The sequence below is a fragment of the Alosa sapidissima genome, chromosome 22, assembly GCF_018492685.1.
Source record: "Alosa sapidissima isolate fAloSap1 chromosome 22, fAloSap1.pri, whole genome shotgun sequence".
Lineage (NCBI taxonomy): Eukaryota > Metazoa > Chordata > Actinopteri > Clupeiformes > Clupeidae > Alosa > Alosa sapidissima.
In genome coordinates this window covers 10,206,381-10,222,707 of record NC_055978.1, presented here as the reverse complement: position 1 = coordinate 10,222,707, position 16,327 = coordinate 10,206,381, and the positions used below count along the sequence as shown (strand labels likewise).

Below are 16,327 nucleotides of genomic sequence, written 5' to 3'. Positions count from 1 at the left end.
TACAAGCCACGTACACGCACTATCGCGAGAAACTCGTCCTTTTCCACTTTATTTGCGCCTGCGCTGTTGTGCCAGTCTGACCTTCATAGAAACGAACATGTTCGCCAGGACCAGCGCGGTGGTGTTCCTCCCACAATGGTAAAGTTTGATTTCCTTAATAATGCAAGTTTGTTTGTTTGTTATTTACAATGTGACTATTCTGCAATATCTTAAGGAAAGCGTCTTGATTTTCTGTCAGTGCAAGAGCCATAACACTCACAAGGACGTGCTAAGCTGTAGGCCTCAGCTTGCTAACTTGGGTTAGCGTGCCTTCGAATGAACGGCGAAGTTGATCTGTCAAGTTGGTAGCTTTAACGTTAGCGTTTAGGGGGAAAGTGGTGAGGTCGTTTTAAGTGCTGTCATAATCATTGGCTTTGCTGCCGAAATACACAATCACAACGACCTCTTATGATAATTGGTTGATGTGTAATACACCCTTCGTCTTCATGCAGGAGATTGAATGGTTATTCCTAATTCCAACTAATGGCTGCCGTTAGCCTACATGTCAGTTAGCGTTAGCCAACACAAAGTAGCCTCTTGACTGACTTTGGTAATGTTAGCTGAAACTGCTGCGCTAACGTTAGCTGAAACTGCTGTGCTTATTTCCAGCAAGTCACCTTGCTGCAGCGACGTCAAATAATTATTTGCCACAAAATACCATGCACCAATGGTCTACGTGTCGTTGCGTTGTGTTGGTGGCAAATTAACGATGCTGAATCTCTGAATTAATCTCCCTTTCAGTGGGCAGGTCAGGACCATGGCTACCTTGAAGGACAGTAAGTACTTTTTTAAACTACGTCGTTATACAATGAACTGTAATTGTTTAAGGATTGTAGGCTATCTTGGGTCTTACGTCTTCTGGATATCAGAATGTTTACATTATGCCATGTGGAAGATGTGCAATTGATTGTTGTGATTCATGGTCGACGAAGTGTGGATCAGGTTGAACTGATACTTAATGTTACCATCTCTCACCTGTCAATTCCAGTCACCATCCGACTGAAGTCCGTGAAAAACATCCAGAAAATCACCAAATCCATGAAGATGGTGTCCGCAGCCAAGTACGCCAGGGCTGAGCGATCGCTGAAGCCTGCACGTGTCTATGGTACCGGTGCCCTGGGTAGGTTTTCCCAATCTTCGTTACCATACGTTTCACAATAAAACGAATCAATTTCACCCCATGCTACGGTATTTCAACTTTGTAAATTTACCACCGAACACCAAGGCTTGAAGTTGGGCAGCAATGTGCCAGATCACTTGGGATCACAGCCACTGGTTTATGCATTTACTGGAAGGCGTGGTTCTTTTAACAGGGATTTTTTTTTCATATATTTTCATTTATTTATTTAGCATTTTTCGTTTTTTTCCGAAACCCTTTATTGAAAGTAGTGCACATTTGCCCCATGGGTGTGCAGCTCATGACCTTGGGTCATGTTGGCCTGTTACAGACAATGCATAAAGAATGACAAAGTATAGACAACATATATGTTGCATACAGATAAGACAATACACATGTTTTAGACAACCAAGCAACCAACATTTTTGTATTTTGGTCTTTTGACCTATTTCTTTCTTTCTTTCTTTCATGTTCTTGGAGGTTCATTGAGGGTAGTCCTCATTTTCAGTGAAGCCGAAATATGTTGTCCTCTAGTAATAGTATTGACAGATGCAGCTAATGTCTCTTCTGCACGGTAGCTTGAAGTGCAATCAAAAGAATATATATATATATATATATATATATATATATATATATATATATATATATATATATATATATATATATATATAATACATATATATATATATATATATATATAATACATATACATATACACACACACACACACACACACACTGAATGCTATTCTCTTTCTGTAAGTCACTTTGGCACTTTGGATAATGTAAATGTTTTCTGTCTTGGCACAGCCTTGTACGAGAAGGCTGAGATCAAGGCACCAGAGGACAAGACCAAGCACCTGCTCATTGGTGTCTCCTCTGACCGGGGTCTCTGTGGAGCCATCCACTCCTCCGTTTCCAAGGCGATCAAGGCCGAGATCGCCACCCTGACCTCCTCTGGTAAAGAGGTGATGGTGGTCAACGTGGGCGACAAGCTCAGGGGCCTTCTTCACAAGTACGTACTACGCACGCACGCGCACACACACACAGTTTCGTGCACACATACACACACTTTGAGAATGTGTGTACATCTACCAGCAACCACTGCCAGATTTTTGCTCAAATTCACCAGTCGCTTAATATTGAATTATCTACCAGCCACTTTCATATTTACCAGCATGTGGCTGGTGCTAATTCCAATCACTACACACACACACACACACACACACACACAGTCATTTTTTGGTTGCTGTACATTCCTTGACATGTGGTGGACCCATACTGAAAGGTAAAGTCTCTTCCATCGTCTACTAGTAGATCATTCGAATCTGGGGTTGGGTAGATAAACTCGTGTCAATGCAAGGTGGAAATATAGTGCTCCATTTGGTTATTCTATGTCTCTGACGGTGTGTGTGTGTGTGTGTGACTGCAGGACTCATGGCAGCCACATTCTGCTCAACTGCAAGGAAGTGGGCCGCAAGCCCCCCACCTTCACAGACGCCTCGATTATTGCCTCCGAGCTGATCAACTCTGGCTATGAGTTCGACCAGGGCTCCATCATCTTCAACAAATTCAGGTACAAAGTCCTTTTTATTTCCTTCTCTTGGTGTCCCTTTTCTTGCTTTCTTTTTGTTGCTTTTTCTCCTTGTTTCGAGCAGGTGATATTTCTCAAACTACAATCTATTTTACATTACAGTTTACAAGCTTCAAAAAATTTATTGATTCATGTCATCATTCCAGCTATGCATTCAATACTGAATATCATATTTTAATATATTACCCTATGATTAATGTGCTGTAAGCAGAATTTGACAATGTTGCATGTGGCATTTTTACAGATAAAAAGGACATAAGCCTGACAGCTATGTGTATTGTTAAGCGTATTGAATAACTTCCTGATAGAGAAGACAAACCATTTTGTGGAATGATTCATCATATGAAATTTGCAACTATGTGACTCAACAATCTCTATTCTATAAGTGACACGCTCTGTCTGCCACTCGTCTGTAGCTGATCGAAATGACCTAAGCCTAAAGTTTTGATGTAAGACTATATGTTTAGCCTATTGAATAGCTTAATGATATAGAGGACAACCCATGTTGTAGAAAGATGCATCATCATATGAGATTTGCAACGATGTGACTCAAAAACAGTCCTTGGTAGCATAAGTGACATGTCGCTCCGTCTGCCACTCATTCTGAAACGTTGATAAATTCGGGACCATTAGCCTACCGCTCGTTTTAATTTGGGACCTTGCAGTCGGAATTGTTCTTTGTTTATTCAAAGTCTCAAGTCCAAAGTAGCCTGGGCTATTCGAAGTGTCAGTTTATTGCACATAATTTTGAAAAGCAACAACATACCCGTGTTTGGCGTGTTGCGAAATCCGTGGAATCATTTCATGCAAGCAAACTGCACACAGGGAATCTTTATTGTTGACGTCAGACATGATCATTATCCAAACATCTTGACCCGTGCTGTGCCCTGATTCAGTGCTACCAAAGCTCCGCTTCTATCCTCTGTCTCTGGTCCTGTGCTGTACTATGTGAGAGGGGGAGTGGCTACAGTAGAGCGTAGAAACCCAACGTGTGCTCCTTATACCAATATAGTTAACAATCTCTTGCATTTCTTATCCAAACAATGTCAAACTTGACACTGCACTTACTGGTGCCCGTAGCAAAACACAAAAAGTCGCAATTTCACAAACGGTTCAACAGATATGCGATTAACACACAAACACACAGATGGGGGAGTGGCTACAGTAGAGCGGTGAATGCCAGTGTGTGCCTATTTTACCGATATCTTTTGCATTTCCTATCCAAACACAGACAGACAGACATTCCTGCAATTTATAGATAGATATATAAAAAAAATGCTGGTGTGTGTATTAATTAATCTCTTATTTGTTTATGTTTTGGCTGTGATGCAGGTCTGTAATTTCCTACAAGACGTCCCGTAATCCCGTGTTCTCCAATGAAACGGTGGCTAGTGCAGGTGCGTTGTCCTCTTAAATGAACATGACAACTTTTTGGGGAAATCGGCTTATTTACCGTCCTCCCCAGAGTTAAGTCATTGGATACATAGCCCTCTCCTCTCTATGCGCTCAATAACCTAGTCTGACACGTCATCTTGGCATAATTCACTGGAAGTGAGTTACACCAGTTAGCCTATAGCTCCTTTTTAGCTATAGCTAGGCTAACTGGCATAATCCACTTGCAGTGAATTGTGCTAAGCTAACATGTCAGACTGACAGGGCTATTGCATGCTCAAAGAAAAGGTTATGTATCCTCTTATCTAACTGGGGTAGAGGGCAGATTTCACAAAAAGAGCTAATTTCACAAAAAAATAGCATGTTCATTTTTAAGCTCTTCCTGTGCCTCTGTGGTGAGCTTGTTAACTCATACAGTTCTCCCTGTGCCTGTGTAGAGACCATGGGCGTCTACGATGACATCGATGCCGATGTCCTAAGGAACTACCAGGAGTTTGCCCTGGCCAACATCATCTTCTACGGTCTCAAGGAGTCCACTTGCAGCGAGCAGAGTGCCAGAATGACCGCTATGGATTCTGCCAGCAAGAACGCTGGTGAGTGACCATGACCCATACATCATTTACACACGCGCGCACACACACACACACTTTCTAGCATTTTTTTCTGTCATTGTTCATAATGAGACAAGACTGTCCATGACCCCATTAAGTAGACCCAGATAAACAAACACACACACACACGCGCGCACACACAAATCCGATGTTTCTCTTAATTAAAAGTAACACAAAGATGCCTTAAAGGTAAAGAACCTGGTGAGTGGTCAGACACACCCATACAATCCTGGTAACCTTGAAACTCTGACATGAGTTCCTTCATGCTTTGTTTGTTTGTTTTGTGTGTTTTATTTATTTTTTATTTATTTGTGACTTTCGTTTCGCAGGTGACATGATTGACAAGCTGACTATGACCTTCAACCGTACCCGCCAGTCTGTCATCACCAAGGAGCTCATTGAGATCATCTCTGGTGCTGCTGCCCTGTACGTATCTCTCTTAGACACACACACCCACACACACTCTCACACTCACTCACTGGTTACTACACCCTTCCACCCAACCTGTCCATGGTTGATCTGTCATGCTTTTACCATCTAGCTCTACCTAGATAGAGGTTGAAACAATAGGGGTTGGGAAGCTGTGCTTCTCAACCTGGAAATAGTCACCTATCCTTACACACGTTATGTTTTGTTTTTGTTTTGTCAAGCATCTGATTTAATCCCCTCAGACGCTAATGCCTTATTAATCCACTAATGTGTGTTCTTAACTTCACCCCCATCACCTGCCTTCCCCTCACAGGAACTGAGGGAGAGGTGACTGAGGTAACCTGATGGAAGGCTAGCTAGCTAGCATGTAGCATTTCCAGCTGTAGCGGCTCACACACCCACTTAGAGGTGTGATGAAGAGGGAATGCACTAACTGTAGTGTGTGTGTGTGTGTGTGTGTGTGTGCGCGGGGAGGGCGATGTGCCCTAGCTGTAGATAGTGTGTGTGTGTGTGCGCGGAGAGGGCGATGTGCCCTAGCTGTAGAGTGTGTGTGCGCGTGTGTGTGTGTTCAAGGCCTTAGCTTTAGTGTGTGCGCGCGTGTGTGTGTGTGTGTGTGTGTGTGTGCGTGTGTGTGTGCGGAGAGGGCGATGTGCCCTAGCTGTAGAGTGTGTGTGCGCGTGTGTTCAAGGCCTTAGCTTTAGTGTGTGTGTGTGTGTGTGTGTGTGTGTGTGTGTTCAAGGCCTTAGCTTTAGTGTGTGTGTGTGTGTGCGCGCGTGTGTGTGTGCGCGGGGAGGGCGATGTGCCCTAGCTGTAGAGTGTGTGTGTGTGTGTGCGTGGGGAGGGCGATGTGCCCTAGCTGTAGAGTGTGTGTGTGTGTGTGCGTGTGCGGGGAGGGCGATGTGCACTAGCTGTAGAGTGTGTGTGCGCGTGTGTTCAAGGCCTTAGCTTTAGTGTGTGTGTGTGTGTGTGTGTGTGTGTGTGTTCAAGGCCTTAGCTTTAGTGTGTGTGTGTGTGTGTGTGTGTGTGTGTGTGTGTGTGTGTGTGTTCAAGGCCTTAGCTTTAGTGTGTGTGTGTGTGCGTGTGCGGGGAGGGCGATGTGCACTAGCTGTAGAGTGTGTGTGCGCGTGTGTTCAAGGCCTTAGCTTTAGTGTGTGTGTGTGTGTGTGTGTGTGTTCAAGGCCTTAGCTTTAGTGTGTGTGTGTGTGTGTGTGTGTGTGTGTGTGTGTGTTCAAGGCCTTAGCTTTAGTGTGTGTGTGTGTGTGTGTGTGTGTGTGTGTGCGTGTGCGGGGAGGGCGATGTGCACTAGCTGTAGAGTGTGTGTGCGCGTGTGTTCAAGGCCTTAGCTTTAGTGTGTGTGTGTGTGTGTGTGTGTGTTCAAGGCCTTAGCTTTAGTGTGTGTGTGTGTGTGTGTGTGTGTGTGTGTTCAAGGCCTTAGCTTTAGTGTGTGTGTGTGTGTGCGCGCGTGTGTGTGTGCGCGGGGAGGGCGATGTGCCCTAGCTGTAGAGTGTGTGTGCGCGTGTGTTCAAGGCCTTAGCTTTAGTGTGTGTGTGTGTGCGTGTGCGGGGAGGGCGATGTGCACTAGCTGTAGAGTGTGTGTGTGTGTGTGTGTTCAAGGCCTTAGCTTTAGTGTGTGTGTTAAGTGCGATGTGCACTAGCTGTAGTGTGTGTGTGTGTGTGAGGCCTTCGCTTTAGGTGTGTGTTAATGTCCTAAGCTATGTGTGTGTTTTGGAGAGGGCAATCTTCATGTCTATCAGGTTTAATTATACTAATACTGGAATCACACAAATTGGGTTTAGTCTGTGAGAGATCAGAACTAGCAGCATGTATCTCTGATTTAGAGGATCACAAAGGATTACAAGAGTTGCCCAGTTTATTTAATTCACAGAGGACCACAATGTGTACTTGTACCTGTGCCTGAGGGTATGCAACACCTAACATTGACTTGAAGACATTTCTTCAACATTTCAAATCAGTTGTGTTCACTGCACTCATGCTGAATTCAGACCAGGACCTGCAATCATATGAACCTTTATGGATAAAATGGGCAACTCATGATTTTCACAGATATCATTAATTATGTTAACAAGTGCAATAACCTCAAACTCATGAAGACTTGATGCTAATGTGCTAATGTAATACTGTGGCTTGAGACCAATAGAAACAACTCAGTAAGACAAGTTCTTACAGGATGTTTCTAGAAACAGCTTTTGTTTTGTGGTTTATGCTTTAGAAGAGGCTTTGGTGCTTTAGGTAAATAAAGCAAAAAACAATGTAGCTATAAAAATACAAATAAAAAAAAATATTCTAATGTGTGTGTGTGTGTGTCTCTCTCTCTCTAGGTAAGCGGACAACCAGTCCCACCGCCTGCGTGGCCTGGCGTTCATCCCTCCAGTACTTCAGTCAACTGGTGTCTATAATTGATGGACATACGTGCTTCTATTTGTATAATACCTGTTATCATAAATAAACCCCTCTTACAGAGAAATGTTCCCATTGGTGTGTCATGCCTTACCTTCCTAAGGCTTTAAAATAGATGTTTTATCAGAATAACAAAACGAAATTAAGGTGTGAACGTCTACATTAAAAATGTCTCAACACCAGAGTACATGTGGTTATGGTGTCATTAAAAAAATAAAATAAAAAAACATTTTGGAAGCTGGTTATAAGAATCTTCCTCCCTCACAACGGCTAGGAGACACATACACACAATGCTCTTTGAAATGAAGACGTACGTGAGCTAACGGTACACACTGTTGGGTAAATCCTTCTATTAAGCAACCCAAGTGATCCTTAATGCCAGGCTTCCCTTCGGCTTGTGATCTGCCCGTATAGTGTTTCCCCGACCTGACTAGCAATTACTGCCATCGACACGTCGCCATCACTGTTGTTCTTCCCTATATTTGCTAATCACATAAGTGCCGGATCCTCTCCGATATCCGATGGATCAACAACTATTTCTTCATTAAATACTATGGGGCGGGACAACACGGGGATCAAATTCGGCCAGTTGGCCGCCATAAAAAGCAGGGGGTATAGTATATCTGAGTCTGTATCAAAAGGTGAAGTTCGGGGTCAGTGAACGTAGCTTAGTCAATGTGGCCGCTCTTCTACTCTCACTAATAAATGAACGGGCCCAAGGGAAAGTTTATTTGGCCAGATGGCGTCTCATTCATTATTCAATCACCTGTCATCAGACGCTGCAATCTGAAGTCGTCTTGGCAGGCCTTTCGCCACTACGCTCAACACGAGAGCGTACGAGGTCTGAGAAACGTTATCCGGGATAAAAAGCTCGTATTTGATACACCAGACTATTTTAAGTCGCAGCGAAAACAGCGGCAGTGGTTGAGGTTGATTGGGCGAGTCCCAAGGGCTTTGACTTGGTTTCATTGTTCAGCCCTGGTTGCATTACATACTAGAAAAGTGAAACGTAACGTCAGAATTTCTGCAAATGGGGATCAGTAGGCGATGACTTACAGGACATGACAATGGTTTAGCTGTGTACAGCGAACAATTATTTTCAACCAAGGCTTTTACAATGGAACAAAACCAGACAAAACTTTTCTCAGAATAATGCACTTCGTCGTGATGTCAACCCGGTCAGGGCAACTAGCCAATGACAGCACAACCGAGGCAACTTCACAGCCTGTATGAGGAATCCGATCGACTCACTCGGCGTTCATTGGATTGGTCTGGTTAAGGAAGGAAGATGGCGGGTCCTGCAAAAGCGCCAAACCCCTATTCTTCTAATTGATAAATACACTAACCCTGTCGCGTATTTGTTATAATTAATAGCACAAATATTCGAGTATTGACATCATGAAGAGAAACAACACCTGTCGGACGTAACGGCTAGTAGGACGGCCGAGAAAAGGCCGGCGAAATGAGCGAGAACTATGCCCGCTCTGTGTTGAGGGTGTCGGTAGCTCAGATTTGCCAAGTGCTGGGCTGGGATGCTGTACAGCTAAGTGCTTGTGATCTGCTGTCCGATGTTCTGGACCGCTATATTCAACAGCTGGCCCGAAGCTGCCATCGCTATGCCGAGCTGTGTGAGTAAAAAATATATTCACACACGCGTGTTTACTATCGCAGTCGGTCACGTTGTTGCCAAGCGCCTCCCCCTCTGTCTGTTGGGCTAGCTAGCTACATTAGCCTGTTGCTCTGGCTATGTGAGCTCGATATGAAGGGCTATATCAATCGCAGGGCCACAATTATAGTTTTGAAATTCAATCTACCTGGTGTAGAGTATTTTGTTTCCAGTCTTCATAAACCAATGCTACTGTTTGTTGTTTATTCGTTGATAATGCTTTAGCATCCCCTGTAGCATATTCGCAGAGTTAGCATTACACATTGCTGTCTTGTTGCAAACATGATTGCAAATACAAGCTCATACTTTGTTGTCAGACCAGCAATCTACAGTTGGATCCACTGACTTTATAGAGAGATACCCAACGGAGCTGCTGGATATTATGATTTGCGATTATGATTTGCGACAACGACATAATACTTCTCAATATCATCAACTGAGGCCACCAGAACTTTCGATGTAGTACAGTGGTAGCAAGAATTCCTGTGGTGTTGATTGAATACATCTAATGCATGTTGTATTACTTTATTACCTATCTCTCATTCTCCTAATTGTCTTTTTTCACCTTTGAATGCTAGGCTAATGAGTTAAGATATTGAAACCACATAGTAATAATCACTTATCAACAAGCTTAAGTCCTTATCAACAAGCTTAAATCAAGCAAAATTAAGAAATCTAAGATGCGAAAGAGATGAAGAAGAAAGCTGATTTGAAAGAGAGCTACTGATTTCAGAAAGGAGTCCTAAACTGCATTTCTTCTTACTTCCTTTTGCTCTTTCTCTCTGTCTCTCTCTCTCTGTCCGTGACCCTATTGACTAGACACAGATAAACACACACACACACATGCTTAAAGTAGAAGTGTCTCTGAATTAAGAGTAACACAAAGATGCAAGGTTTTTCTTAAAACGTCTCTTTCTCTCAGACGGCCGTACGGACCCGGTACTGTCGGACATCGGCCATGCCTTTGGGCTGCTGGGGGTGAACCTGTCGGAGCTGGAGGACTATGTGAACCACTTGGAGCCTGTGGCCTTCCCCCAGACCACGCACCTGTTCCCCGTCGCCAAGAGCAGCACGCTGCAGTTCCCCTCACCTGGTGAGGAGAGACGGGACCACGTCCCCGACTACCTGCCGCCCCTCGTCTCCCTGCAGGAAGGTAAGACCAGACCACCACCTGCAAGTGTTTGTACCCCACCTTAAGATAACTGTCTCACCACCACTCAACACATTTTGCTGTTGTTTTGGTTGGAGATTAAGTAAATAGAGACAGGGCGTCCAACAGCGTCCATTGCCTTTAGAGAGCAGTGTCTGCTTATGGGTTACTATAAGGGCGGGAAAACAAACACAAACAACATTACATCACCTTACGTCATCACATCACATTACGTCACACATCACCTCAAAAGTTGAACTTTTCTGGCCCCTTGAGTCAGAGGGGGACGTAAATACACATTCCACTGGAGTAATGACACCATAATGACAATACATTAGAAAAAAAAAAAAAACATTCATATGACTGAATGCATACTGCACTCCCCAAAATCACGTGCACCGTTTTTGAAAACTGACTTTGATTTCTCATCCAGCATCAAACCACTTTCTGAGATTTCCGGAACAATCAAATACACCCACAACAAAACCAGCTTAATCAGACCAATTTCTCGCCTGTAAAAGTTCTTGTTTGTCATCAACACAACCAGGTCATTGGAAAACGTGGCCCTAATTTGAATGCCAGGCAAAGAGCAAAGTCTAAAGTCTAACTAAAGCTAATTTAATAACTATGGAAGATCTATTTGTCAATTTACTACCAAGAGTGAGATCCTCAGCACAAACACTGGTGGATATGCCACATGATGGTGTGAGTTCTTGTATGAGAACTTTGTTCATTTACTTACTTGGCACTTTGCCCAATATTTAAAGTAGGACCCTTAAATTGCATGTGCTAAGTGTTTAATTAGGACCCTTAGATTGCAAATGTTAAGTGTGTGATATGGAACACCTAAGATCATTCATCTTCTGTTCAGATCCCAAGAACTGAACAGAATGCAGTCATTTCACATAAAGGTCCAGCTACAAGCTGAATGCTACTGCGGTAGCTAAAGCTGTGCAGGGATCTTTGCACCCAGTTGCTATCATTGCATGGTTTGCAGTCGTACCTGATGGAAAAATATGGCCTATGAAAGTTATAATGTGACATGGTTAGATATATATGCCTATTCGCCTTATTCACCCGGCGGCCAGAACGAGGCTAAAGGGTACACTTGCCATTACACCAAAGTCCAGCAGATGGTGGAGGTAATGCACTCTGTTTGCAAGGTGTAATCACAAGACCATTTTGAGATAAAAAAATAAGACTTTCAAACAAATTTTCTAAATTCCATTCCAATTCCAATTCTCAGAAAAGAGTTTAAAAAAAATAAAATCACATTGCATTCACCATGCCTTGTGCAATAGCTCTGGCAGAATAGTGGATGCCTAAGCACAAGTCTCCAAACTTACCTCTGACCTTTCTCTGTCATTAAAGGTGCTATGTGGAGTTTTTTTAATCATGTTTGTTTTACTGTATATTTAAAAAAATGACCTAGAAATGGCAACAGACCATTCAGAAACAACGGTTTTGACCTGATTAAAAAAACAAAAAACAACTATGCTCTGTGTTGTCCAGATATCCACTGAAGTTAGCATGCAAACCAGCTAGCGCTGGACTGGCTTACCTGTAATACCATATTGCACCACTGCTGTATTAAATACAAAAATCAAATGCCGAAAATAACTTTAGTGTAAATATAAAATTGCACAAATAAATTATGAAATTTATAAATAAATAAATACATACAGTTTGATCATGAAAAATTATAATACATTGCAGCATGTATTTATTAATGCATTTATTTGTGTATTTCGACATATCTATATTTATTTACTTACTTACTTCTAAATGTAACAGAGTGTGTGTGTGTGTGTGTGTGTGTGTGTGTGTGTGTGTGTGTGTGTGTGTGTGTGTGTGTGTGTGTGTGTGTGTGTGTGTGTGTGTGTGTGTGTGTGTGTGTGTGTGTGTGTGGAGGGGGGTGTGTGTTTGTGAGTGCGTGCATGCTTGTGAGTGCGTGCATGCGCATGTGTACGTTGTTGTCTTATATGCTAAATTAGTACCTCTAATGTCTTGTAGCTTTTTGTGTGACTTGGAGAATAAAGGAGAAAGTTAGAACTAAAGCAAAAGAGAGGATGAGAGAGAGAGAGAGAGAGAGAGAGAGAGAGAGAGAGAGAGAGAGAGAGAGAGAGAGAGAGAGAGAGAGAGAGAGAGAGAGAGAGAGAGAGAGAGAGAGAGAGAGAGAGAGAGAGAGAGAGAGAGAGAGAGAGAGAGAGAGAGAACTGTTTCCGCTGGAGTCTTGAATCCCTGCCAGGAAAACTTCCGATGGGAAATGTCTGCTCAGTACCCATGCTGGCACCAATACACACACACTCTCGCTCTTTCTCTTTCTTTCTCTCTCTTTCTCCCTCTTTACTCCATGTATGTACTCCACTTTCCCTCTGTATCACTCCTACTTTCTTTTCTTCATTCCCTTTCTCCATTCCTCATTCTTTCCTTGCTCCCTCTTTCTCCCACATGCCCCCTCTCTCTCTCCTTCTTTCTCCATCTCTCAGACTGGCTCTTTCTCTTTCTCTCCTCCTTGTCTTTATCCCCTCTCTCTCTGGTTCTCTTCATCCCATTACTTTCTCTCCCTCCCTCCCTCCCTCTCTCCTTCCTTCTCTTTCCTTCCTCTCTTCCTCCTCTCTCTCTGGTTTTCTCTCATGTCAGTGGGTCGTGGGGACTCCGACGGATGGAGACTTTCACAGCAGGACCAAACACAGACTGTGTGTGTGTGTGTGTGTGTGTGAGGGAAAGAGAGAGATTGATAAGAGGAAGGCAGAGCGATTTTGTGGGTGTGTGTGTGGGTGATACATGAAGAGGGTGATTTAAGGACAGGCAGGACAGTGGCCAGCCGAGGCGAGGGGTCCTCCAGATAGGGTGATGGAGTCACACGCGTGAGGTACGATGGCAGACAGTCCAAGTGTGTGTGTGGGTCTGAGACAAAGGTGTGTTTCTGAGGTGTTGTGTGTGAGAGAGAGTCTAGGGGTGCTGAAGTTTGTGTGTGTGTGTATTTGTATTTGTGAGTACCGGATGTTTTTGTGTGTGTGTGTGTGTGTGTGTGTGTGTGTGTGTGTGTGTGTGTTTGGCCTGTGTGTGTCTGGGGCTGCAGACTGGCAGGCAGGGCAGGCAGGCTAACTGGGCCTGGAGCCAGAGCCCAGCTGGATGCCACTCCGCACCCACCCTTACTCCCTCTCTCTTTCACTCACTTGGTCACTCTATCCCTCTCTTCCCCCCCTCTCTCTCTGTCATTCGGTTTCTGTCTGTCTCACTCAAACTCGCTCTCACACACAGTCATATTCTTTCCTCTCTTTCCTTCCCTCTCTCTCTCTCTCTATCCTGACTCTCTCTCCCTCCATCCCTCCTTCTCTGTCACTCACTCATTTCCTCTCTCTCCCTCCCCTTCTCTTCCTCCTTCTCAACCAAGTCTTTCTCTCACACACTCCTTTTCTCTGTCTCTGTCCTTGCCTACCTATTTCTGTCTCTCCTTGTTTTTTTTTTCTCCTTTTCTTGTGGTCTGTCTTTTCTCTCTCTTTCTCAGTCTCTCTGTCCTATCCTTCTCTACCCCTCTTTCCTCTACTCCCTTCCTACCTCTCTCTACCCTTTCCTCAGTTGCTCGTCCCCCCCTGTCTGGACAGATGAGGTATCCAGTTACTGACACTTAGCACCCCCACCCCCCACCCCACACCAGACACACACACACACACACACACACACACACATACACACACTCCCACACACCCTCGTCTCTCACCATCTGCGTGTTTGTGTTTAGTGTTTCCACGTTTTGGTCAAATAAATGGAGGTCTGAAGAGTTTGGGCTTGCACACACTGCTGCAGTTCTCCCCATCACCACCGGTGGGTGCTGTTTGATCAGAAATGAGAGAAGAGAGGCTTTGGCCGTCGGGAGAGCTCACTTGCTTTTTGGACCGGTGGCTTCCATGGCCTGCTATGGAGAAAGGAAGTGTGTGTGTGTGTGTGTGTGTGTGTGTGTGTGTGTGTGTGTGTGTGTGTGTGTGTGTGTGTGTGTGTGTGTGTGTGTGTGTGTGTGTGTCCTTGTGTTGGGGATTGACATATTATGTCCACTGAGCTTCTGGTCTGTGGTCAGTCTGCATATGTTTCTGATTACACTGCGGGCTTTGGAGACAGGATGAGAGCACTGGTTCCAGAACTGCTGTCTGTGGTGCTCTGCTTCTAGAACTCCTGTCTGTGATTCTCTGCTTCTAGAACTGCTGTCTGTGATGCTCTGCTTCTAGAACTGCTGTCTGTGGTGCTCTGCTTCTAGAACTGCTGTCAGTGGTTTTCTGCTACTAGAACATGGTGTTCTGCTTCTAGAACTGCTGTCTGTGATGCTCTGCTTCTAGAACTGCTGTCTGTGGTGCTCTGCTTCTAGAACTGTTGTCTGTGGTTTTCTGCTACTAGAACATGGTGCTCTGCTTCTAGAACTGCTGTCTGTGGTGCTCTGCTTCTAGAACTGCTGTCTGTGGTGCTCTGCTTCTAGAACTGCTGCCTGTGATGCTCTGCTTCTAGAACTGTGGTGCTCTAACTTCTGTTTATGATTATCTGGATCATGACAGAGCTAGTATCAAAGATCAGTGCACTGGTTCCAGAACTGCTGTCTATGATGTTTGTTGTATGTTTATGTTTCTAGTTCTTAGCGGACACTTTAGTCAAAAGCCATTTACAATGACATTGATAAACATTTCATTAACATTAAAATGATAATTTTATAGTAAAGTCATATAGCCTAAATTATCAAGATTAGTAATATACTAAATAACGATTTAACAGAAAAATAATAGCCATAGACATTGTGACACTGTAGGAATTAATTAGCTAGATAAGACAGAACACTGTTTGAAGATCAGGCTGCCAGTAGATTGTAGTGCATCAGGTAAATCATTCCACCAAAGAGGGTTCACAGAAGAGTCTCGGCTGTGTCCTCTTAGTGTTGATGGAAGCAGATGCAGCAGACACTCATCAGAGGACCACAGTGGGTGAGGGGGGACGTAGAGCAGGACCATGGAATTAAGATAGCAAGGATCTTATAGATGCTTTAGGCTAGAGTGATGGCATTAAGATAGCAAGGATCCTATAGATGCTATAGGCTAGAGCAGAGGTTCCCAAACTGTGAGGCGCGCCTCCCCTGGGGGGCGCCAAATGATTTGAGGAGGCGCGGAAGGTTGATTAAAAAAAGAAGGGAAAACGTTTATTTCATGTTAGAACTATCTATGTTTTTTTTTTTTTTCAATGATTATGTAATTGTCAACATTATAAAATCAAAATAAATCATAGAAGAGATGTATACTAAATCTTTGGGATAGTGGAAAGTATTATTGATCCCCATCCTGAGTAAGAATGTATTGTGCCAAACTTCATAACGTAATTTAGCAACAGTGCCGCCAGCCGAGCTAGCTGCAAGTTACCAGTGAACAGTAAATTGCAGCTCCAAGCGGATTAGTAGGCCTACACGCAGCCTTACAACACTGTTTACAGCTCTTCGAGTCACGGTAAAATTTTTTTTTTGGTAGGCTACATAGCTAATTTAGATAAACTTATGGTGTGGTTGGTTGCGTTTCTTTAGGAATCCGCCGCCTTGGTTTGTATAGAAATTAATATTAAGTGACAGATACACGTAAGAGGTTGGACATACGTGACGGTAATATGTGACGTTCCGATAGCTAACTTAAAATAGACAGATTTGTCAGACATTTTATCGCTGCACGGCCCGAGCCTGATATGGGCAACAAAGCCAAACGTCGAAAATATGATGAAAACTCATTGCATTGCATAGCATAGTAAAGCACCTATTTAAGGAGGTGTCACTGTTTTCGGAGGGGAGGCCCACATTGATGGAGTTTGGGAACCCATGGGCTAGAGTGATGGCATTAAGATAGCAAGGATCCTATAGATCCTGTAGGTTAGAGTGATTGCATTAA

The 16,327-nt window shown here is 43.8% G+C and overlaps 2 protein-coding genes and 1 long non-coding RNA gene across 5 annotated transcripts in view; all 3 read left to right on the top strand.

Annotated features, from left to right (window-relative positions):
* The first annotated feature begins 40 nt into the window (after nucleotides 1-40).
* atp5f1c (ATP synthase F1 subunit gamma) lies at nucleotides 41-7,666 on the top strand. 2 transcript variants are annotated; one of them, XM_042078716.1, is made up of 10 exons: nucleotides 41-138; nucleotides 781-815; nucleotides 1,028-1,159; nucleotides 1,966-2,170; nucleotides 2,588-2,731; nucleotides 4,082-4,146; nucleotides 4,579-4,734; nucleotides 5,082-5,178; nucleotides 5,495-5,517; nucleotides 7,521-7,666. In XM_042078716.1, exons 1-9 carry the CDS (start codon nucleotides 98-100, stop codon nucleotides 5,499-5,501), a joined length of 882 nt encoding a protein of 293 aa, XP_041934650.1. In that variant the 5' UTR covers nucleotides 41-97; the 3' UTR covers nucleotides 5,502-5,517; nucleotides 7,521-7,666. The 2 variants fall into 2 exon arrangements, with proteins under 2 accessions (XP_041934650.1, XP_041934651.1); XM_042078717.1 differs by lacking the exon at nucleotides 5,495-5,517.
* A 903-nt stretch (nucleotides 7,667-8,569) lies between these two features.
* Nucleotides 8,570-16,327, top strand: part of taf3 (TAF3 RNA polymerase II, TATA box binding protein (TBP)-associated facto) — a 66,774-nt gene continuing 59,016 nt past the window's right edge. Inside the window, exons 1-2 of one of the 2 annotated variants that reach the window (XM_042078705.1) lie at nucleotides 8,570-9,227; nucleotides 10,188-10,418. In XM_042078705.1, coding sequence (XP_041934639.1) covers nucleotides 9,062-9,227; nucleotides 10,188-10,418 — 397 coding nt within the window. In that variant the 5' untranslated portion in view covers nucleotides 8,570-9,061. The remainder of the gene's footprint in view (nucleotides 9,228-10,187; nucleotides 10,419-16,327) is intronic. The other variant, XM_042078703.1, reaches the window with a different exon arrangement.
* The window catches only part of LOC121697271, a 15,385-nt gene continuing 10,541 nt past the window's right edge, over nucleotides 11,484-16,327 (top strand). Inside the window, exons 1-2 of the long non-coding RNA XR_006026415.1 lie at nucleotides 11,484-11,578; nucleotides 15,811-15,816. This is a non-coding gene — a long non-coding RNA (uncharacterized LOC121697271). The remainder of the gene's footprint in view (nucleotides 11,579-15,810; nucleotides 15,817-16,327) is intronic.